The sequence below is a fragment of the Mustela lutreola genome, chromosome 1 (assembly GCF_030435805.1).
Source record: "Mustela lutreola isolate mMusLut2 chromosome 1, mMusLut2.pri, whole genome shotgun sequence".
Taxonomy (NCBI): Eukaryota; Metazoa; Chordata; class Mammalia; order Carnivora; family Mustelidae; genus Mustela; species Mustela lutreola.
Genome location: NC_081290.1, coordinates 62,344,197 through 62,369,492, shown reverse-complemented (window position 1 = coordinate 62,369,492; position 25,296 = coordinate 62,344,197). Strand labels below are relative to the sequence as shown.

Here is a 25,296-nt window from a genome sequence, read left to right as displayed (position 1 = left end):
GTTGATGTCCCTAGGGAATGATTGGGCAGGAGGAGAAGAGATGGGGAAGCACTGGGCTTCAAATGTGGGGGGACTTTGGGGCTTGCAGTGTGCAGGAGGTGACCTTTGTGGGCAGCTCAATACATTAGCAGTGCTGAGATCAACAGAGAAGGATAAAGGAAGTTTCCAACAATTTCTGCATGCTGTGAAATGTCTTCATGACTGTGGTAGAATGTACACTGCTACTTCTTTTTGGCTAGCAGACTGATGTCTCCATGAATGTGACTATGGGTGGGCCGATAGTGGCATGAGGTGGCTGATTGGGCATTTTCAGGCTTATCATGAGTTTTCCTTTGCATTCTCCTTGTTCATCCTTCCAGAAGCCCCCTGAGGATGTACTGTCAGGCCCACTTTATTGATGGGTGGGAAGAACCCTTGATTTGCTTTTTAAACCCAGACATCTTCAGAGTCAATGGGTGCCATTGACAATGGCACTCTGGATATCATGTAGAATCTGAGCAAACTACTGGTAAGAAAATCGAGGCCCAAGGTAAAAACTCTTGGCTAAGGTCCCACAGCTGGTAAGGCAGTGGCAGAGATGGGATCTGGACCCACATCTACTGCTCCCCATGAAATCCTCTCAGTCCAGGAGAACATCTTAAAAAAACTAATCCCCCCCCCAGCACCCCTTCTTCCACCATGCTGAACCCTGCCAGTGTGGCTATCTATGTAGTCATCGTGATTAATGCTCATGTGCCTAAAACTCTTTCCAGGCAAGTAATGTTATTCCCAATTTACAGACCAAGAAACCAAGGCACAGAAAGGTGAGGTAACTTGCCCAAGGTCCTTCACCTAATACAGCAGAGATGGGGTGAGAGGCCTGGTCTTCTTGCCATGTCGGCTTTGAGGCTGAGTAAGGGAGTGCGGAGAAGGAAGCCCACATGCAGATGATTGAAACGGGACCAGGAGAATGCGGGAATACGTGACATGTGGTCAAGTTTAATACTCTGTGCACGTGCAAGCTCATCAGGCAATGCTCCTTTTCCTGCCTTTTCTTGGGAGTTACTCTGAATAGTAGGGTGAGCTTAGTTTTCTTTTCCAGGTATCTTCCTCAAGTCTTCGCTGCCCTCAGCTCCTGTTGCTATGGCAGACATTAAGCCTGAGCTAAAAGCTCCCCCCCGGAACCAGCACACCCAGCCGCACTTGCCCCTGTTTGGCTGTAGACATGCAGGTCTCTGCATGGCTTGGCTCAGCCTGGCTCTGGAGGGAGGGTGGGGAGCAGAAACCTTCCTGCAAACTGGCCCACAGCTGTCTGGCCAGCCCACTCCCACAGCCTGGGTTCCTCTTGCCCCATGAAGTTCCAGACTTTCTGGGAAAGGGCCAGCGTGGCTCAGACAGCAGCAGAGGAGGGGGAACCTGCTGCTCTTGACAAGCTGGCTTGTACACGGTGGTCTTCTCTGTGCGGAGCCCCTGCCCTTATTCCCCTTCTCCCCCTGTATGCCTGAAAAACTCCACCTTACCTTTTGGATTCACTGCACATCACTAGCTGTCCCTTGCCTGCCAGGCTGACAGCCCCGGTACACTGAGGGATGCTGCCTGTCATCCCCAGGGATCTCAGAGCACTGAACTGACAGGCCCAGGAAAGAGGGCTTCAGGAGGCAGTGTTCTGTGAATGGGTTATGATGAGTGAACCAGCGCATGAACAAATATCTAGAAATGGGCAAATGACTGAGCCATCAGACAAATGAGTCGGTGAGAAACAGGGAAAGAGGAACTGGAAACCTCTGTTTCCTAGGCAGGACTGACTTGGAATCTGGCTTCGGACCTCTCGTTCATTTTGCCTCGTGAGGAATCATGTTGTCCCTTCTTGGGCCTTGCCCTTCCAGCGAGGGTTGGACTCCCAGTCAACCTGGCTTTCTTCCATGGAATCCTACCAACAAGCTTCCTTGTACACCTCAAGTGACAGGGAACTCATTCCTTTGAGAAAGAAAGAGCTCAAGTCTGAATCTGATCTCCTCTGAAGCCCTAGCTTTCGGGACCTCCTCTGAGGCTGGCAGGTGCACTGTGGGAAGCTTAAAGCATCCCCTCAGCTTCCCAGACCTAAATGTGAGACTTGAAACCAAAAAATTCCTAGAGAACATAGGCAGTAATTTCTCTAACATCTGCTGTAGAAACATTTTTCTAGATATGTTTCCTACAGCAAGGGGGAAAAAAAGCAAAATGAAGCTATTGGGACTACACCAAAAAAAAAAAACACTGCTTCTACACAGTGAAGATAACCATCAACAAAACAAAAAGACAATCTACAGAAGGAGAGAAGATATTTTCAAATGATATATCTGATAAGGGGTTAATATCCAAAATATATAAAGAACATATACAACTCAACATCAGAAAAACAAGCAATCTAATTTAAAAATGGACAGAGCACCTGACTATACATTTTTCCAAAGACTTATAGATGGCCAACAGACACATGAAAAGATGATCAACATCACTCATCACCAGGAAAATGCAAATCAAAACCAAGAATACTACCTTGCACCTGTCAGAATGGCCAGTATCAAAAAGACAAGAAATAAAAGGTATTGGCAAGGATGTGGATAGAAAGGAACCCCTGTGCACTGTTGGTAAATTGCAAATTTTGGAACCACTGTGGAAAACAGGGTGGAGGGTCCTCAAAAAGTTAAAAGTAGAACTACCATATGATCCAACAATTGCTCTACTGGGCATTTACCCAAAGAAAACAAAAACACTAGTCCAAGGGATGGTGTACCGCTAATGTTTATCACATTATTTAAAATAGCCAAGATATGGAAGCAGCTCAAATGTCCATCGACAAATGAATGTATACAGAAGAGCAGGTGTATATATAGACAATGGAATACTACTCAGCTATAAAAAGAAGGAAATCTTGCCATTGGCAATGACATAGATGGACCTGGAGAGTATAATGCTAAACAAAATAAGTCAGAGAAAGACAAATACCATATGATTTCACTCATATGTGGAACTTATGAACCAAAACAGATAAAGAAAATAATAAAAAGAGACATGTCTAACAAACAAACAGACTCTAAAACACAGAGAACAAACTGGTGGTTGCCAGAAGGTGGGTGGGTAGGGGGTGGGGATGATGGGTACACTTATCTTCATGAGTACTGAGTAATGCACAGAATTATTAGATCATAATGGTGTACACCCAAAACTAATAGGACACTGTGGTTAATTATATTTGAATGAAAAAAGAAAAGAGAAGAGAAAATCCCAACTCTTCAGTGAAGCTGTGAACTCCTTTGTTCTTGGGCCTCTGCTATCTCTCTACCTTCATCTCCTTTCCTTGCTATCAACACTCCAGCTTTCTTTGACCCTTCCAAGTAAGTTCCTGCCTTAGGACCTTTGCACATTCTTGTCCTGATCCTCAGAGGTATGCTCCCTTCTTAGCATCTTGCCTCCAGTGCTGTCTTCTCACAGAGGACCTTCCTATTCACCCTCACTAAAGCTGCTGTTCCTTCCCTGACTCCGGTCCCTTATTCTGCTTACTCCTTCTTAGCATTTGTCGCTCATTTTAAAGTATTTATTTGTTCACTGGTCAGGGTTCTATAAATATGCGTTTGTTGGGGGACAGCCAGTGGTCTGAGATGGCCCCTTCCCCACCCCTTTGAGATCACCATTCACTGGAGCCTGATCAACATAAGAAGTGCTTGGTAAATATATATATATATATATTTTACTATGTACTAAGTACTAAGAATGCACTTACCTATCCACCTTACCTTTCCAACTCCTCCCTTTTAGACTTGCCAGTCAAACTCATTATGTTTACACTTCCCAGGCTGATCTGTAACCATCAGTTTGAGTGTCTGTCCTCTCAATTAGATTTTCAACTCTAGATGGAAGGAAAACATCTCTAACTCTAGTTCTGCAACCTCAGTACAGAGCATAGTACCGGGCACCTAGTGTGTGTTCGAAATCTTTTGTTGAATGAATTAATCGGGGATATAACAGAGAATTGGTAAGAGGGCAAAAAATATACTGTAAATAGCCAATGCAGACAAAATCCAGGCACTCAAGTACGCATTATTTTCCTCATAAAGAGACTCCCTGTGGGCCCCTTTCAGACAGAATTCTAACAAGCCTGATTTTATATTTTCTTCCATATTGCTTAAATCAAGACGTTGGGTGCACAGATGGAGAACCCCAGGGCAAGGCTGTGCACGTGCATGGACCCGCTTCCCTGAATGGGTCTGATAGAGGAGACTTGGCCGCGGGTAAGACCTCCCATTAGTGGCTGCCACTGTTTGGGAGAAACAACCCTCCACATGGCTGGCTTGATGGGCTCTCAGAAACAGCTCTCTCGCCAGAGGCTTGTTTGATGTAGCAAAGACTTTCATGTCTCCTGAGCATAGCTTCAGAACTGCAAAGTGCCAGGGGGAACTGCTGGGTGAATGTGAAGCCTGGAGTCTCAACTGCATCAAGACGCCCATGGGAGGCATAAAATAGAGGAAAGCCCATTTCATATTCTTGGTGCTTATTTCTTCTCATGCAAACTTAAAGTGTGAAGGAGGCTGTGACAGAATCATTCCCTCCAAAGAAGTCCATGTCCCAACCCCCAGAACCTGTACCTAATGTCACCTTACAGAGCAAAGGGACTTTGCCAATAGGATTAAGTGAAGGATGTTAGGATGGGAAAGATCCTGGATCACCAGGACGGTTCAGTGTCATCATGAGGTCCTTAAAAGAGAGAGGCAGGAGGGTCAAAGTCTGAGGAAGAGATTTGTACAGAAGCAGAAATGTGAAGATGGAGGAGGGGCCATGCAGAAAGCAGGGTAGAAGGCTCTAGAAGCTAGAGAAGTCAGGGAATGAACTCCCCCGCCCCCTGAAACCTCAGGGAGGCACACAACCCTGCCGACCCATTTAGACATCTGAACTCAGAATTGTAAGAAAATACATGTGCTGATGTAATCCACTACGTCTGGGATGATTTGTTATAACAACAACAGGAATCTAATACAGATGTCTGAAAGATGCCCCATTCATACAGACAAGGTGCTTCAGAAAGATCTCAGCTTAAAGACATGAGATGGGTTTGAAGACCCAGCTCCTACCTCTTCTGAGCATGTGAACAAGAGCGTTTGATTCTTCCCCTGCTGTTAAAGTACCTCCTTCTTCCCACTTACTGAATCAAACCCCTGCAGGTGTCCTACCCTAACACAAGAGATCACTAGAAGATTTTAAGCTCCTTTCCTATTCCAATATAAATACTTTGTGATGTAATCATGGAATGTGGGACCCTAAGAATCTTCTTGGATGAAACTGACTAAGTGAGGAGGGGGACTACTGTTCACCAAGAATTTACTATGTGCCCAGCCAGGTTCTAGTGGTGCTAGGGAGGTCCTACTGCCTCATGTGCATTTCACAGCTATGGAGCAGGGTTTACAAGAACACAGGGCATGAAGCTGAAATGCTCAGACTTGAAAACCAGCTTGCCTGAAACTGGCTGTGGGACCCTATATGACCCCTTCTCTCTCTGTGCCTCAGTTTCCTCTCCTGTAAAAGGATAATGATCACAGAGGCTTCTGGTGGGATTCACAGGAGTTAATACATGACACACAGCTGACACTCAAGTAAAGACTGCTATTTAGACACAAGGAAATAAGCAGAGACGTGACAACACACACACACTCATACTTTCACACTCAGACACACAGGCTGACTTGCAACAGGTGATGAGCTAGGTTGGTTTGAGTCTGAAGCCTGTACTTACTCCACAATACCAGGTTATGATGGTAGTTATAAACTGGGGGTCATTCTGTCTCCAAGTGACACGTGGCCACATCGAGGGGCATTTTTGGTTGTCACAACTAAGAGGAGGTGCTACCAGCAGCTGGGCAGTACAGGCCAAGGGTGCTGCTCAACACTGTACCATGCCCAGGATGACCTCCATCACAAAGGATTATCCAACTCCAGTGCCCGTAGTGCTGAGGTTGAGGAACCCTGTTCTAGAATTTTCTACAGGAAATCAAGTCATGGCATCATTAATTTACCATGTATTTATCACCTTGGAGAGCTTGTGAAAACCAAATTTCTATCAGACCATTTATCAGTTCTTTCTAGGACTCTGAATTTATAATTTGTGTTGTTACGGAATCCATTTAAATATGCCTCAATAAAGGGAGGGAGGCAAGAAAGGAAATTAAAATTCACCAAACCCCTTTTGTGTGCCAAGCACTGGCCCTTTCACTAAACAAGATTGGGGCTGCTAGTCTCATTTTTCAGGCAAGGAAATGTAGCTTAGAGAAGCTAGTGACTTTCTGAGGGTGTCACAGGTAGTTGGAAGGGGTGGCCCGATCAGACCCCAGGCCCATGCCTCTCTCTTAGTGCCATGTGGCAGGAATGAGTTTCTCACTCTTTCCAGTACACAAAAGAAGGAAATGAGTGAGAGCTGGTTCCGTGTTTGGTAGTGTTTGAAGATCTGCCACCAGTGGACTGATGAGACAGCCCAAGACTCCTGTAGGTACTCAGGTTTGCAGGAATCTGGCCTCAGGGCCCATGATGTGCCATCTTAGCAAACAGAGTATTTCAAACCATATGGCTCCCGAATGAAGGGACATAATGCAGAGAACTGAAGCAGGGATGGGTGCCTCTCCTGGGACCCCCTTGCCTCTAGCCAGCCATTTCAGGAGTGTGGGAGGGACTGTGGCCCAGGGGAAGGGGTCCAAGCCTTCCTCTGAACTAACTATGCTATGTGGGGCTAATTACTTCCTCTCAGACTCTTGTTTTTCTTATCTGTAAAATGGGTACATTGATCTAACAGGGTGATATGATAGATGTGAAAGTGACTGTTGTTTCTGTTGAATTACTATTACTATGATTACCACCACGACTACCACTACTGGTACTATTACTCTGGAACGACCTGTTGCAGAGCAGGATTCTGAGGACCCTGTCCTCCAATCTATTACCCACAGCAGTCAAAGTGAACATTGGAAATAGAAATCAGATCCCATCAACCTCTGATCAGGCCCTCCTACACTTTCCAGCGACACTGGGAGCCAACAGCTGACCTAGTGGGACCTCATAATTCCTTCCCACTCTCTGACTTTTCATTCCATCCCTTCCACTCTGTTCATGCCAGTCCCACCACAAACACGTCCTAGCTCTTTCCAGAATGGCCTGAACATGGCAGCCCTCACCTCACAGGTTTGTTGAGTGCCTGACATGTGGCCAGTCTGAACTGCAATGTGCTGTTAAGTATACAGTATACACGAATTCCAAAGACTGAGATTATAAAAGGAAAAAAAAAGAAATTTAGAATACCTTATTAACACATTTTATATAATGATTCCAAGCTGAAATGATGAAGTTTTGGATATGTGGGCTGAATACAATACATTATCAAAAGTAATTTTATCAGTTCCTTTTTTACTTTTTTGAGTGTGGCTACTAGAAAAATCTAAGTAACACTTTCATGTCTTGAATGATATTTCTATTAGGCAACACTGTTCTGGAACTTGTCAGGCAGGTTTTTGCCTTTGTTACTGCTTCTACGTGGAAGATTTTCCCTTTAGTTGTCTGTATGAGGCCACATCCTCACTTGCTTCCTGCACATTGACCCACTTCATCCTCAGGACATCTGTGATCCATTTTACATGTGGAGAAACTGACAAAAGAGAGGGTGAGAAGGCCAAGCCCACAGTGGTGGTTGTGTGGGGATATGAACCAATGGAAGGGGTTCTGAGCCAAGGTCCTTTCCCACTTCATGTAGTCTCTCTGGGGAACATCACCTTTTTTTGCTCCTTAACGGTCAACTTTTGGATGCCTAAGAACCCCCACAAATGCTGGCCATCTTGCCTCTAATATGGTAAGCTGAGTGGAAACCCTTCAAGTACTTTTATCAGCATGAATCTTGCCTCCTTAAGATTGAATGATGTACAGTGTATGAACACAGTGGGCCACTTTTCATTTTGCAGCTTGTTTTTGACACATGATAGAAGTGAATCATGATCACGTAATTATATCCCACTTGGAAAAATGCAAATTTAAATAAGGTTAATACCATTCCCTCAGCCCCCACAAGAGTTCAGTCATTAACACTGTTAGAGAAGAAATTAAAGTGGAAGTGGTGTTTCTCTCAGGTCTGTTCCCCTGACAACCCCAGCCTGCAGACTCCGAGTCCACATGCATTTCTGGTGGGAACAGAAATGCCTCATTTTCTGTCTCAACTAATTTGAGTTTCTTGTTAAATGAGGTAATGGGGATAATGTACTTAACCCTGTGCCTGGCCCATAATGAGTGTCAGTAAATGGTATTGGTGATGATAATGCAGTGACCATGGTGCTCATGATGATGGTGATGGTGATGATGACATGGTGGGGTGATGATGGTGATGATGGTGGTGATGGCGGTGATGATGGTGATGGTGGTGATGGCAGTGATGGTGATGATGGTGATGGTGTGATGGTGATGATGGTGATGGTGATGACGGTGGCGATGGTGATGATGGTGTGATGATGGTGATGGTGATGTGATGGTGATAGTGATAATGGTGATGGGGTGGTGGTGGTGATGGTGGTGATGGTGATGATGATGGTGGTGATGAAGGTGAGGGTTAGTGGTGATGATGATAATTGTTAAATTGCAATACTTTGCTGAGATTTGTTGGATTCCTTATTGAGCACTAACAGAGGTGTTTGAGCCCATGTCAAAACCAGTGCCTGTGTGGGAGTGAGAGGGATAGAGAGTTTAGCATGACCTACAGACCAAGTAGGTCACTGGTGCCTTCATACATTGAAATAAGTGGATACAGGAGAAGAAGCAGATTTAGGGAGGAAATGATGATTTCTTACTGGACGTGGTCAGTTTTTAGGAACCTATACCATGTCTATGTGGGGCTGAACTGTAGGGAAGTAGACACCTGGGTCTGAAACTTGGGAGGGAAGTGCAGGTGGAGAGAAGGAATGGGGGCACCAGAGAAGAGTGGATGGACACTCTCTGTGGAAAGATCAGCCTGGGACAGCATCTGCAGTGAGAAATGCATGGGTCAAGGGCCGAAGCAGGGAGTGCCAATATCCATGGACAGGAAGAAGACAAGAATGTGAGAGGACAAAGGAGGGGCAGCCAGGGAGGAAAGATGGAGAAACCAGACCTGCCACTGCATGAGGAAAAAGAGAGCTTTAAGGTAAGGATCATCATGCATCTCACTGAGCAGAACAAAAAGACAATAAAGAGGCTCACATCTGCTCAGATCAGGTTTTGGTGCTGAACTATTGAATAATAATTGTTTTTTATGAGTCTTTTGAATTTTGGAATTGCAAATAAGGAGATGTGGACAGGCATAGAGTCGCACTATTCTGATCAGACTTCAGGGAAGGAGGGCTTTTGGTAGACGTCTCCAGCCATGTTAGGGTGAACCTCAGTCAGACCCATGACCCCAGCACACACTCTTCCTGGGGTGGCCCATTTCCAATGATTGTAGGCAGTGGGGTAGAAGGGCCTGGGCTATGGCACGGCCCTATCTGATCATCCATTTCCACTGTAGACTCCCTACAGTGTTGGCTGAGCTGTCCTTGGGCCCGCATCACAGCCCAACCTCTCTCTCCACCCACCCCCTTCCTCCCTTCAGTGGGCGAGGACCCCTGATAAACATCCCTCATCTGAACTACATCTTGGCATCAGATTCTGGACAAGCTACCCTGTGACAGGTCCTGTACTTTAATGTGGCAGCTCACCTATGCAGGAATGGCTAATGGTCATGTCTACACTACCATGTCTAAGACTGACCCCAATCTGGTCCCTTTGGCCCCCTTAGTTAACAGTAGCACCATGCTTAGAGTCTTTTCACTCTGGTCTTGTTCCAGTCTTGCTCCACATCCCACATCCAACCTGCCAAAGCGTTCAGTCCATTAAAACTTACAAATACTACCGTGTTTGGAATCCACCATTTCTCATCACTTCCTCCACTGCCAGCCTGGTCCAAGGGGTCACCACCATTTGCCTGCACGATTGTAAGAACCTTCTGACTGGTTTCTCAGCTTTTACCCTTGGCTTCCTACAGGTTGTTTTAACACAGCAGTCAAGAACATCCTTTTAAGGATTTTTTTTTTTTTTAAAAAGAACATCCTTTTAAAATAGAGCTTAGAAGCTGTTACTCCTCTGCCCCAAATCCCCAGAGGGTTGCCATCTCTCTCAAAGGAAAAGCCGGAAGTCCTTAAAATGGTCTGCAGAGCAACACATGACCTGGCACTTCCTGTCTCCCATCATTCGCAGTTCAATTCCATCTCTAGCCGTTCTTCCTTTACTCACTCCCTGACTTCACTGGTCTCCTTGTTGTTCTTGCAACAGTTCAGCCATGTTCCTGCCTCAGGGCCTTTGCACTGACTTGTCCCTCTGCTTGGGGTTCTCTTCCATGCTATCTGCATGCCTCGTTCCCTCCAGTCCTTCTCATCTTTACTCAACTGTCGCCTTGCCACCGAGGCCTTCTCTAACAACCCCAGTTCAAATTCAATACCTTCCCAGAGGTGGCTCCCATCCACCTTCCCTGCTCTGATTTTCACCACAGTGCTTATCCCATCCAGGATGCTTTACTAATGACTTTTCATATTGTCTTATGTCTCCCTCCACTATAGCAAATGCTCTGCGGTGACAGGTGTTTTTGTCTCTTTTGTTTTTATTGTCTCCCCAGCACCTACAGGAATGCCTGCCACATGGTTCCATCAGTAACTATTTGAATGAATAGGTGGATTCAAGCCTTAGAAGGGCCCAACAAGGTAGGTACTATGGTTATCTTTAATTTTCAGGTGAAGCCTAGAGAGATTAAGCTGTTTGCCTGAAGCCACTCGTTAGTAAGAGGTAGAATTGGTGTCTGAATTGCAGAGGCTTCTTGTTCCAGGCTTTTTACTTTGAATCAGGTTATGGGCTGAATTGTGTCATCCCCTCTTGACACTCCCTAAAAAATTCATGTTGAAGTCCTAACCTCGAGGACCTCAGAATGTGACTGTATTCAGAGATGGGGCCTTTAAAGAGGGGATTAAGGAAAAATGAGGTCAGATGGGTGGGCCCTTAGCCCATGGCCCTTAGCCATGATGACTGCTGTCCTCATAAGAGAAACAGGGACAACCATACGAAGACACAGGGAGAAGATGCCGTCTACAAGGCAAGGGGAGAGGCCTCAGAAGAAACCAACCCTGTCTGCACTTCGCTCTGGGGCTTCGAGCCTCTAGATCCGTGAGAGGGTACATCCCTGCCCTTTAAACCTCTTGGTCTGTGCTTCCTGGTTTGGCAGCTGACAGACTCATCCAATTCAAGCTGAGTACACTGGAGTGGGGGTGGGGGGAAGGTCTGATCTGGTCCTGCCTACCTCCTGGTCCCCTTTGCTAACACCCAGCTCCCCCATAATGCCACTAGCTGCCTGGACCACTTGCCTACTTCCCATATATGCTGCTGTCTCATGTGTTTTACCCTTAGGAAAGGCTATAGGACCTGAATGTCCCAACCCCTCCACCCCTCACCGGCTTTCTCACAAAGGTGTCCACATCTGAAGCCCCGGAATCTGCATGACAAAACAGACAGTAGCAGGTGTGACCAAATTAAGCACATTGGGATAGGGAGGTTATTCTGGAACATCCTATCTAAGCAGGGTGGATCTGGTATAACCACAGGGTCCTTATACAAAGGAGGCAGGAGGTCAGCACCAAGAGAAGATGCCATGTGCTGCTCTGAGGACCGAGGATGGAGCAGAAGATCTGGGGTGTGGGTGGTCTCTCAGTGGAAATAAGGCCAGCAAGCAAATCCCCTTGAGACAGAGGGAACTGTCCTTGTCCGTGCAAGTGGTTTCAGACTTTGGACATCTGAAGAAGCCGAAAAGGAAACTCATGTGGCTCTCAGCCTCTGAGTTACTGGTCCTTTGTAGCAGGAGCTGCAGGAAGCAAGCACAGCTCTGCCTCACCCTGACTTGTCCGGAAGAACGGTGTTCTATTCATTCCTTAAGATTCAGTGAGTGATCTCCCCTGGGTTATCAGTGTGGGTCCACAGTGCCACAAGTGGAGGAAGCCGGCAGCCACCAGAAGCCAGGAGACAGGACTGGAGCAGACTGTCTCCCAGGGCTTCTGGAGAATCCAGCTCTGCTCCCTCCTGGATGCCCAACTTCGCTCTCCAGCATTGCAGGAGAATGCATTTCCATCCCTTCCAGGCTCCTGTTCCTGGTCCTGCATGACAGCAGCCACAGGAAACTAAGACCCTCACACTGAGAGCCAGGCTCTCAGAGCCACGGTTGTCAGCCTCTTCGGCCAGGTTCCCAGGGACTGCTCAGGTACAGCTAGCAGGAAGACAGAAGAGCCTAGAAGCGGGGGCTTGTCACTCATTTCAGGGCCTGCAGGACCAGATTTTTCCATGTTTCTGTTGAAAATCCAGGCTTATGTGCTGACACTTTGGAGGCCCCAAATTCATTCTCAGAGCAGCATTTCCTTGGGATTGCTTTGGAGGGAAGGATCCTTTCCAGAGAGGACATAGCAGCAAATCATAGAGCACAGCCACATCTTCTCACTCAGGTTTCTGGAGATAAGCTCGCAAATTAACTCTGCCTTAGACTGGGGGAAAGAGGTAAGTAGGAAAACCAAGTGCTGGCAAAAGTGAAGGAGGGAGAACAGCAGGGAAGATGAGACTGCAGACCTGGGGAGATGTGGGTTCAAATCCTGACGGGCCGCCCGTGCACTAGGTCAAGGTCAGGCAGGCTCCCCGAAGTGGAGGCGCCCTCGTCGGGGACAGGATGTCTCCTTTGTAGGGTGCTGTGAGGACCAGGGTGAATGAGGCAAGCTCATGACTCTGAGATTACGACATGAGCTAAAACCAAGAGTTGGAAGCTTAACCGACTGAGCCACCTGGGTGCTCCACACTTTCTCTTTTAAAATTTATAAGAAAACTAATTCTTTGCTCAGGGGTCATATGAAACAAGCTCTCGACCAGATTTGGCCCACATGCTGAAGTTTGCTGGACTACAGACCCTGTCACTTTTGTGAGGTAGTGAGCTCCCCATTGACTGAAGCACTCTGGTGACAGAGGGATTTCTGGCAGGAATGCACATTGTCTATGGCTTTGCTTGCCGCCTCCCCCCCCCCCCCCATTGCAGAGGTGTGTAGCTGTGACGGAGACTGTGCGGCCTGTAAAAATATTCATATCTGGACCTTCACAGAAAAAGTCTGCCAATCCGTGCATTAAGTAAATGAGGATGTACGGGAAACAGATGAGCCAGGGAGGGTGGGGCGAAGCGAGTAAAGCAGGATGACGTGACAGCGAGTACGTGTGGCTGTGTGTGCGTGTGTGTGTGTGTGTGTGTGCACGTGTGCATGTGAGCGTGCAGGGCCTGTACCTGCATGCGCATACACGTGCGGGTGCTGATTTCAGATTAAGAGGTCCGGAGAGGACCTCCAGGGCCTGATGTCTCAAGTGGGATGTCTACATCAGCCTGTAAGCCCTGCGGGAGCAGAGGCTGCCCTTCTGGTTCGCTCCCCAGCGTGCAGAGGCCTAGCCTGGGGCCTCTGGCTGACTGCCTGCAGGGGTTCCCACGTGAACGCTGCCCACAGAAGGGGTGATGGGGCACCATAGGTCTGAACTCATTTACATGTGCCCTTGTTGGTCCTCTGGTTGGTGCACTGCCCCACTGGGAGGGTGCCTCCGTCTTCCTCACCCTCCAATTACCTTCACCCCATAGTGTGTGTGTCTGTGTGCACACGTGTGTGTGCGTAATGCCTGCCCCTCACTTCGCAGTGCATTCTGCCATCTCACTGTAACAGCTCGCCATCCTGAATCAGGATGGATGTGGTTCATCCATCACAGATGTGGCAGGATGTGGGACATGATGGCCCATGGAGAGTAGCAGCACAAAGGGAGAAAGAGAAATTCAGTTCTACGTGTTCTGATAGAAGTGTAGTGTTGTTTTCATCCACATAAAAACAGAAATAACCACAGCAACACCTGCCAGACAGATGTGTGTGAGTGTCAGACCTGCCCTGACACCCTTCTCAGTCCCAGCTGAGGGGGACCCCTGTCTCATGGGACACAGACACAGAGCCAGGGAAACTGAGGCCCCAGTAGAGGAGAGGACTTTCCCACTAGGGAAATGGCAAAGCTGGGGCTGGAAGCGAGTCCTGGGGAAAGTGAGGCTCAGAACACTCCAGACTCCTCGTACAGCCACCGTAGAAGGTGGTGATCAGGGCCCTGGGAGTCAGATGGTGATCCCACCACAACTCCCTTCGTGCACACCACTCCCATCCCCACTGCCTTCTCTAGAGCTGTCACAAGCCTCAAATGAGTTAATAATGCACACCAAGTACTTGGCCACAGTGAGCACATATCCGGTGATCAGTATATCTCAGACATTACTATTATCATCATTATTATCATAAACACCTTCCACGCTTAATGGTCACTTCTCTGTGTGCACAGACTGCTAACTTGAGTATCCTCCATTCATCCCAAGCTAGAGCATCTGGCTCAGAGCCCCTGCAACTGTTAACTGTAGCTGTGAGGTTGCTCTGTGTTATCAGCTGCCCAACTCTGGGTAAGTCTGTTACCTAATATCCGTGGGATGGAAATGAAGGCCACCGCTGCATTTCAGCAGGGAAGGGACTTTCTTTCCCCCTCCATTCCCGGCCAGGCCTTGCCCCTCCTGGGCCCCAAGCTCCCATGGGTATGATGAGAACACCCCAGCTCAGCAGTGCCGGAGAGGAAGGAGGCGTGCCTTACCTGGCCCACTGCAGAAGGAGGCGATGATGGCCAAGATGCAGATGATACTCAGGTACGGGATCCCGGGAGCGTGGTCCTGAGAGAGAGCAGGAGTGTGGGCAGGGGAGGAGGCCGCGGGGCAGAGAGGACCTGGGTTCTCACCTCCGCACCTCCTCGATCCATTTGCATGACCTGGGGCAGGTCACTTCACACACCTGAGCCCTGGTTTCAGTGTCCATAAAATGGGGATAAGGACAACCCCCACGCCCTTCTATCTGCCCGTTTTACAGATGGGAGGTGAAAGAAGATGATGCCTCCCTCGAGTTTAGCAGTGTCTGCAGCATACAGCAGGTGGTAAATAAACAAGTAACTTACACTGAGCTTTGCCTGAAGCAGGCAATATGAGAAGTTTTACAGGCATTAATCACATTTAAACATTTTTCTTAGTTAATCCCTTTTATTGTGTAAAACACCGCCTTTCTACCCCTGCTGTCCTGGTAGGTAGGAGATAACCGGTGTCACTGAGTATGCTTGGGGGTGTCAATTGTCTGGCAGGGTTGGGGTAGCTCAGTGCTGGGCATGAAAGATGTCCTAGCAGACTGGACGTCTGATCATCAGAACATGGTGTCACTAGTGATGAGACAAGGTAAGCATGTTCGGAGGTGCTAGGGCACCTGAGCCCAAACCAGAGAGATTCTGGGAGGTTAAGCTGGGATCATAAAAGGGCAAAAGGAAAAAAGTTCCAGGAGAGAGTTCTACCTGAGCAACGGCACAGAGACACAGGAGAGAACAGCACAGAGGTGAGCAGCAAATGTTCAGAGTGGAGGGTGATGGGTTGAGAAGAGGGACAGCAGCCCTTCCATGGTGAAGTCCATTGGCTCTTGCTGAAGGAGGACCTAGGATTGAGGGAGGATTGTAGGCTCTTGTACACTGTATGGCTCACTGTTGCACTAAGTTATCCATCATCCAAGCATCCATCCATCCATTCATCCATCGTCCATTCATCCATTTACCCATTGATCCACCCAACATACACCCATCCATCCATCATCTATTCATACATTCATTCTTCCATCCATCATCCATCACCTATCCATCCATCCACCCAATGACCCATTATCCATCCATCCAACATCTATTCATACATTCACTCATCCATCCATGATCCACCATCTATCCATCCATCCATCCATCTATTCATTTATTTGGCAAACTGTTCTTAGTTCCTCCTGGGTACCATGCACTGGACTGGGAGGTAGGAATACAGAAATGATACAGGCATGGCCCCTGTTCCCACAACTGTATAAGAAAAGAGAGAGGAGTCAATAGGGAAAGGCAATCCTGTATGAGAAGTGATACTGCAGGGTTGCCCCTGGGGTTCCTGGGAACACAGAGGGTGCCTCACTGAGTCATGGGGTAGGGGAAGGCTTCCTGGAGGAAGAGGTATCTAAGAGATACCCAGAGCTTCTTGAGTTTGGAAAGCAGAGAAGCCAGTTGATCAGAGGAGGGCCCCAGGGAGAGGAAAGGACAGGCTCTTTGGAGGCTGCCAGAGAATGGGGCTGGGGAGCAGAGAAGGGGGGACAGAGGCAGACAAGGTCTGCCAAGCAGGAAAGAGCTCTGAAACCTTGAGAAGTGAGGCCTAGGGGGGGCCCACTTGCTCTAGACAGCTCTTCCAAAGCTCTGCCACAGCTGCAGAAAGACAACATTCAGAATATCACCCAACTGGTGAAGGACCCAGCTCGATCAGTCCGAGGGGCCTGCAAGGGCACCGTGTGCAGGACAACCCTGGTCGGGCATTTGGGAGGGAGGGGTCACTGCCAGCACATCACCACATCCCCCCTGGAAGACGTTTCTGCCTCCTGCCTGGTAAGAGCACCCAGCAGCACCTCTTTTCTGAAGGATGAGTTGCTGTTCATCAGATGCCACCACGCTAATATTGCTTTCTTTTTAAAAAGATTTTATTTATTTATTTGACAGACAGAAATCACAAGTAGGCAGAGAGGCAGGCATAGAGAGAGGGGGAGGCAGGGTCCTTGCTGAGCAGAGAGCCCGATGCCGGGCTCTATCCCAGGACTCTGGGATCATGACCTGAGCCAAAGGCAGAGGCTTTAACCCACTGAGCCACCCAGGAACCCCTAATAATGCCTTTTTTAAGAGGTTTGTGGGACATGGAGGCAAATGATTGACACGTGTGACTTTTCACTCAGGGATTCGTTTTTGGAAAATGCCAAAATTCATTGACCACCGTGACCTTGCCTCGTGTTTCCCATGGTGCTGAGCCAGACTCCAGGCACCAAGAAGGTACTCTGTCCTTGCAAGCTGTACTGACCGTGCAGGGTGGTGGGAGGGGCACGGAAGGAAACCCCAAGATTGTGGAATCTCATCCCAGCTCTGCCATTTACTAGCTGGGGAACCTTGAGCAGCTTCTTCATTTATATTCATGCCTCAGTTGCCTATCTCCATTAAGGGGAAAAATACCACTTTCACCAGTGGCGTTTCCCCAAATCTACATTCCCCTAGCACTTGTCATGTTCAGGTGCCCTTCCAAGTACTGTAGGCACATTTTCTCATTTAATTCTCCTAAGACCCCTGGGAACAGGGACAACTGTCTCATTTTAGGGATGGGGGCCTGAGGAGCAGAGACCCTGCTGGGACCTAGCCCCAGAGCACCCAAGCAGGAAGCCAGCTCCATGCTGACCTCCCTCAGGGTATGACAGGCATATCCTCTCACCTGCAATGTCAGCGTGATGGTGAGGATCCCAAAGAAGAGGGCCATCAGCCCAAAGCCACCCATGAGAAGGGGTCTCCGTCCCAGGCGCTCGATGACCAAGCCCTAGGTCAGGATGAGAGAGATGGTTATTACTTCATTTCTAGCAGCAGGAGAAGGGGAACTTGGTGCTAGGAACCAGCAGTGGAGTCATGGTAAAGGACATATTTGACCTTCAAATAGCCCAGTCACTTTCTCCATGGGCATAGCCAAAGAACAAAAGGTTTTTATGAGAAAGGGAGGGAGAAGAAGTCACCATCCTTGAGTACTTGCCACATGTTCAGATACTTACCTCTCCTCGTTATGAAAGGGTGAGCTTATCTGTAAAAGGAACCCAATGGACATGATTGCTGTAGCCCTTCACCTGTTCCTTGGAGCCTGCCTGCCACAAAAAGCAAGGTCACTCTACTCCTAATACCTCTGTGCTGTCGACTCTCTAGGGGCACACTCCCAAGGCAGGGGCCCAGGGCTGGGAGTGGGCAGACAAGGTTCAGGCGTTTTCCGCTCTGCCTGTGCCTGGGTGGGTCAGTTTCACTCTGGGGATGTGACAGCAGGAAGCTCCTGTGACTCAGCTCCTGAAGCCATGTCCCCTGGCCCAGCTTCCCAAAGCTGTAAGACTGTCACTAACCTCTACCTGGCTGGCCTCTGGGTCTACCTCTCAATGAGGCCAAGGTGGGGCTCTTCATTGACCTCCTTCAAATGCCAACGACCCTGAAAAATAGCAATGTGGCTAAGTTTCTGAGACAGGCAGACTTGGGTTTATATCCTGGGTTAACCACTTTCCAGATGGGTGAGCTTGGGCAAATGACTTCCCCTCCCAGAGCCTCAGGGCTTTTATCTGTGAAAGGCAGTCCAAAATAGCCTCCCACAAGGCTGTCTGGAAGGGGCGGGTGGTTCAATAAGAGACTGCATTCAAAACACTTAATGAATTTTCTGATTATGCCAAAGAACTTTCCTCTTCTTTCCTCCCCATCCCAGTGCACAGAAAGAAAACCTCGAGAATCAGAGAGGTGAAGTATCTCACTGACCATCACACAGCCGGAAGAGAGAGACAGAGACAGAGATGGGTGGGGGAGGGGAGAAAACTTGAACGCAGAGCATCTGAATAAAAAAGCACAGCTTTTCTCCACTGGGCGATCAGGCAAGGCTTCCTGAAGGAGGCAACAGTAGCAGGAGCTTGTCAGATGGAGGGACCAGTGGAAACAAAGGCCCTGGTCAAATAAGCCATCCGGTCTGGATAAGGAAAGGGAGCGACACTGCAGAGGGCCAGGAAGCTGGAGCAGGTGCTCCTCCAGTCTGCCAGCTTCACATGATGGTTCAAAAGCCGAAGCATTAAACCGAACAGCCACAATCCTGCCTCAAAGCCTGAAGGAGTCTTGCTGCAGGAAACCTAGGGCCCTCATCCTTTCCCTCTTCCCTCATCCCTGCTCTGAGGAGGGCAGGGGGTAAGAAGCCCTCTGGTCGAGCTCTTCTGGAGCTGGCATGGGCCGTTGCTCCACATGGCAAAGTGCACACCGAGAGATGAGCGGGCACAGCTCTAGGCCAGCGGAGTATCCACATGTCGGCCACGGGGTGCTGCCTGGGTACCTTGGTGGAAACACCAAGGGAACTGGGGGGCTCTGGTGTGGAAAGTCAGAGCGGAAACCATGCTTGGCTGATGGCCAGATGACCATCTGCAAGTGCCCCAGGAAGCCTTTCCCTCTGCAGCCTAGGAGGGCAGGGCAGACTCAAACAGCTAAACTTTGGCCTCCCTTGACCCCTGACCTGACAGAGCAGAGCACAGGTGGCATCCAGAGACGCATGGACCTGAAATGGGCAGACCTGGGTTTGAGTCCTGGCTCTGCGCCCAGGACAGGTGATTCTGCTTCTGTGAACCTCAGTTCCTCACCTGGCAAATGGAAACAGACTGTCTTGGCAGAGCAGCTATGAGATCAGAGGCCAAGAACTCACAGTACTGGAAGCAGACTTGTGAGCAACAGAGCTTCCAACAAATGGCAGAAGAGGGAGGTATCATTCATTCGTTCATTCATTTGAAAGAGAGAGCACAATTGGGAAGAGGGGCAGAGGGACAGAATCCTCTAGCAGCCCCCCAGCTGAGTATGGAGCCCAGCATGGGGCTCAATCCCAGGACCCTGAGATCATGACCTGAGCTGAAATCAAGAGTTGGATGCTTAACTGACTGAGCAACCCAGCTACCCCAGAATACGGGGTCAAGGGTTGGCCTGGGTCTATCCCAGTTCCTGCCCCTAAATGGCTGTGTGGCTTTGAGTCATTCAGGTGCCCTTCCATGTCTTCCTTGCTCTCTTCCAACTACGCTGGGTTGGGGTGGATGACACCCATCTGCCCAGTGCCTGTATGGGCCAGAGGCTGTACTAAATATTTATCATGCATCCGTTTACTTAATCCCCACGGCAACTTTATTAAGGAGGACCAATTAGTTGTCTGATTTGATAGGTAAAGAAACTGAGTCACAGAGGTTTTGGGAATTTGTCTAAGGTCATGTGGCTGGTAGGAGGTGGAGTTGGGATCATCTACAAAGTCTTTTCTGGTTCCTGAGACATTAAAATTTTCTGAACTGGAAAGAGAGAAAGCCACCACTTTGTAATAGTCCCCTGTCCCACCCAGACTCATGGCACCTTATTCCTGACCATGTCCTCCCCTGAAGGCTGGGAGCCTCATCTTGGTTTCTCAGAATCTAGAAGAGCACATATTGAGTGTTGAGCCAACATGTTGGTTGATATTGAGCCAATGAATGCTGACTGACTGGAGGGTTATCTTTGTGAGGTAGGTGTGAGAGTTCACACACTGCAAAGCAGGATGATGAAGATGGTATGGTCACTCAGTGGGAAGCCAGGCCCACTGAGACCCATGAAGGCAGCAAAGATCAGCAATTACTGAGAAAGTTCTAAAGAGAAAGATGGGCCAATATCTAAGTTATCTCTCCCCCTCAAACCCTCATGACTTGGGTCCCATCAAAGGGAAGGCCCAGATAGGGACTTTGGAGCAACAGCAACATGCACAGGGACAACAGGTCCCTGGGTGGGGGTGTTGGAGTGGGGGATGGGGAAGGTCAGGGACACCCAGGATTAGAGGTTCTGGGGTTTGCCAAAAGTCACACAAAGCTACTAAGAGATAAGGAAGCAGAACACATGCTCTCACACACTGCAGGGATGGCTGAAGACGTATACACACTCTTGGATTCAGTCATTTGCCTTTGGATATTTATCCTAGGAAAACAGATATTTGGTGGAAGATTTATGGACAAAGATCTTCAAATGTAGGGTAATTTATACTATTGAGGAAACAGAAACCATCCAGAAGTCCACCAATGATTGAATTTTTCAATAAATACTGGAATATCCAGATGACAATAACCTAGGAATTCACATATTTTAAAAGAATTTTATTATGAGTTCTGGGGAGTGTATGTGCTATGATGAGTGTTGTAAAATGTGTAAGCCTGATGATTCACAGTCCTGTACCCCTGGGGAAAATCATGCATTATATGTTAATAAAAATAATTAAAAAAAAAGAATTTTAAAGAACAGAAAAATCCTCAGGTTATGATTTTAAGGGAAAAGAGCAGGACCTAAAACTCTATCTCCCATATCCTCATGGACACAGTTTGGTAAATTATGATTCTGTTGAACTAACCTACCCTGGAAAAATGTATGCAAAAATAGCTTATAATGGCTTACTCTGTTTGGGGAAATATGTGACTATTCTTTTAGTTGTTATTTTTTGATCTTTTCCAAATTTTCCCCAATAAGCTTTGTTTTAATTAAAAAGAAAGTCTAAAGCATAGACTTAGGTAAAGCATTTGAGATGCAATTCCCTGAGTCAAAAATCATTAATCTTCTCCTGTCCCTGGGGGTTTCCAACACCCACACATGGAAAACTTCACCGTGTGAAATGTCTTTGCTACAGTCTCAGGATGGCACCATTCCCCACAGTGGAACTGGCACTCAAGACAAAGGTGGCTCACAGCTGGAATGTGTGGCAGCTTTGTCTCCTTGGGTTCCAGTGTCCAGTGACAGAGCACCAAAATGATGAGAGAAATTACCATGATGAGCATCATAGCCACTGTAAGACGCCAAGCACTTAAGTTGCCACCCTGAGATGAACACGTGCTGCATTGTTACATCAAGATTAACGTGTACTTGTTGCTGACTTTGGTGTTTTGAGTGTTTTTTCTTTTTTTCTTTTGGTTTGTTTTAGTTTCTTCAAAGGCACCACAACAATTCCAGTGTCAGCAAGTGTGTCCCAGATATAAACTTATTGACACCTACTGTCTTACACCATGAGGCCAACATCCAAGAGTTTTGGGGCTGGCATGGGGATCTGGCTATTTCGTTTCCCTAAAGTCTCCTGATGAATCAGTAGCTCAAGCCAAGACAGAGCTGGAAACACTGTCCCTGATTTGGGAACAGTCTCTGAAGATGTGTAGGAAGACATCAAAGAAAGAGCTGTGAGAAAGAAAGAGATGAAAACAACTCTGTCCATCCTAGTGGGAAATCCAATCAGTCCTCAGGGCTCCTTTCTTCATCTCTGCCTCTTTTAAATCATTTTAAAGGGCAGCCTGTCCAAAGGGATTAGGGTAAACATGGTCTTTCCACTCAGCATTAAAATCATTAGTGAAAACATTAACTCAAGATGAACAGTGACCTCTGAAGGTTATGTGAGGTCAGCTGGAGATGGAGTATCAGACTCTAAGAAATCCTTTCTGGGGTCTCCTGGGCCACAGGGTTATTCAGCCAGTTGGCAGTCATGTACCCAGCACCTATTGCCCACCCCACAGTGCTAGGATTGCTGAAGGAATAATAGAGAGAAGGTCTTTTGTTGTTGTTAGTATTTAAAAATAAATTTTACTGACTTAGATTAAATTCTTGGGTAGATTCAATAAAATGTACTGATTTTAACTGTACAATTTGGTATGTTTGAACAAACTTATACACCCATAAATGCATAACCACATCAAGATACAGAACATTTCTATCACACCAAAGTTCCCTATGCCCCTCTCCCTAGCTGCAGGCAACCACTGATGTGCTTTCCATTACTCTAGATTAGATTAGGCTCGATTAGGTTAGAATTCTATATTGGTGATTGCTATACTTTTTTTTAAAAATAAAATTTATTTATCTATTTGAAAGAGAGGGAGAGAGCGAGAGAGAGAGCGAGAGCAAGTGAGCAAGTACATATATGGGCAGAGGGAGAGGGAGAGAGAATCCTAAGCAGACTCCATGCTGAGTGTGGAGCACCACTCAGGACTCAATCCCACAACCCTGAGATCATGACCTGGGATCAGGACCTGAGTCAAAATGAAGAGTCAGACATCTCACCAACTGCACCACCCAGGGACCGTGGTGATTGCTACACTTTTGAGATTCATCCCTGTTGTATACACCATTCTTTGTTAGTGCTGAGTAGTATTCCACTGAATGGATATACCACATTGTGTTTCTCCATTCACTAGTTGATGGACGTCTGGGCTGTTTCAGTTTCAGCTCTTATGACTAAAGCTGTTGTAAACATTGGGGTCCAAGTCTCTTTGTGTAGTTATATGTTTTGCTTTCTCTTGAGTAAATACTGATGAGAAGAATGTGTGGATTGTACGGATAAAATTTTCTATAAGAAACTGCCAAACTGTTTTCCAAAGGGTTGTACCATTTCAGATTCCCACCAGCCATGTATAAAAGTTCCAGTGGCTCCACATTTTCATCAACACTGGGTATTATTAGCTATTTTGGTTTTAATCATCCTTAAGGTGAACAATTGTATCTCACTGAGGGTTTTAGTTTTCTTTATTTATTTTTAAATTTTTTATTTTTTTTTTAAAGAATGAGCAGGAGGAAGAGCAGAGGGAGAGGGAGAAGCAGACTTTCCGCTGAGCAGGGAGCCAGACATGGGGCTCAATTCCAGGGCCCTGAGATCATGACCTGAGCCAAAGTCAGAGGTTTAATAGACTGAGCCACCCAGGTGCCCTGAGGGTTTTAGTTTTAATTTCCTTGCTGCCTTATGGTGTCGAGACAGCATCACCTGTTTAATGATGCTTCTGATATCTTCTTTTGTACCGTGTCTGCCCAAGTCTTTTGTTCATTTTTCTAAGTGGGCTCCTGGTCCTGTTTCTGTTGTATTCTAAGAGTCCTTAATATCTCCAGGATTCAAGCTTGTGTTAAGCTGGGTACTTTGTGGATTATCCAGTCTGGCCTGCCTTTCCATTTCCTTCACAAGCTCTTCTATGTAGCCACAGTTTTTAATTTTGATGAAATCCAATTAATCAATTTTTTAAAAAGGGTCCATTCTTTTTCTGTCCCATCTAAGAAATCTCTGCATACCCCAGGGTTGCAAAGACTTCCTCCTATGTTCCCTTCTAGAAGTTTTATAATTTTATCTTCTATGGTTCAGTCCATGGTCCATTTTGAGTTAATTTGTATGTGGCATGAGGTAAGGGTTCTTTTGTTTTTTTTCCATGTGAGTATGAAGTTTTTATGGTACTTATGGTAAGACTAAGTTTCCCCATTGAATTTCTTTGGCATCTTTTGTATTTCTGGATTCGATTCTGTTCTGTTGGTCTGCACAGCAGTCCTTATGCCAACATAATGCTATCTTGATTACTATTCAGTGAACATTCTATAGCACTTACTATGTACCAGGTATGGTTCTAGAAGCTGTACATATAATAACACTTTAACCTCATAACACCTCTATGAGTATGTAGCAGCTCAGAGAGTTTAACAGCCTGCCCAAGGTCACACAGTGGCAGGGCCAGATGCTCTTAACTCCCGCCCTATACTGCCGTTCCTCACTGGCACATAAAGACATTGCAAAAAGATAAATGCAGTATCCCATGGCCTTCCTTCTTCATATGAGGCTCTGGCATAGGGACAGTGAGATGGAGGAGACAGGAGTCCTTGCCCTTGGTGAATCTAATGGTTTGAATTGTCCTCCCCCCAAAAAAGATATGTTGAAGTCCTGACCACTGCTACCTTAGAATGTGACTTTATTTAGCAATAGGGTCTTTACAGAGGTACTCAAATTTAGTGAGGACATTAGGATGGGTCCTAATCCCATGGGACTGGTGCCCTTATAAAAAGAAGAAATTTGGATACAGACAGGCACACAGGGGGAATGCCATGTGAGGATGAAGGCAGGGGTCAGAGTGGTGGTCTCCAAGCTGAGGAACACCACAGATCACCAGCCAAGCACCAGATGCTCCAGGAGAGATCTGGAACAGATTCTCTCTCACAGCCTCAGGAGGAATCTGCCCTCTGATGCCTGGATCTCAGACTTCTGGCCTCCAGAATTGTGAGACAATAAATATCTGTTGTCTGCACCCCTCTGTCTGGGGTACTTTGATTTGCAGCTTTGGCAAACCAACATGGGGAGGTCATGTCCAATGCAGAGCAGAGCTTGGCATGTTGTTCAATGATGAAACACATGAAGAAAGATGGAAAGGATGAAGGGAAGGAAAATTGGATCTAAAATGTCATTTATTTCAGGAGTGACTCAAAGCTGACTTAATGTGCATTTATAGTATTTATAGACATTACTTTGTATGAATTTTATAGGCCAATCTCTGTCTCTATTGTAATTCTTTGCATACATCTCAGTATAAAGTGTGTGAAATAACTACTCTGTGCTTGGCAGAATTCCTGATATCTGGGGGACTGCAGAGCCCTCTAACAGTTTATTCCTCAACAAGATCCTAAGGGATGCCCTGTTCTTCCTGCCCCATTCCAGGGGGTCCTTTCCCTTTCTGTTCTTCCCATAAAGTCAGCCTCTACATGGCTTGATGTGCTCCTTCTGAGCACAGGGCTGGCTGTTGG

At 47.2% G+C, this 25,296-nt stretch overlaps 1 protein-coding gene across 5 annotated transcripts in view; it reads right to left on the bottom strand.

The window, feature by feature from the left end:
• Window positions 1-25,296, bottom strand: part of SLC2A9 (solute carrier family 2 member 9) — a 224,306-nt gene that overhangs the window by 23,973 nt on the left and 175,037 nt on the right. For all 5 annotated transcript variants that reach the window (XM_059165331.1, XM_059165332.1, XM_059165333.1 and 2 more), the window contains 2 exons: window positions 17,432-17,533; window positions 14,722-14,797 (listed from right to left, as the gene is read on the bottom strand). In XM_059165331.1, the coding sequence (XP_059021314.1) occupies window positions 14,722-14,797; window positions 17,432-17,533 (178 nt within the window). The remainder of the gene's footprint in view (window positions 1-14,721; window positions 14,798-17,431; window positions 17,534-25,296) is intronic.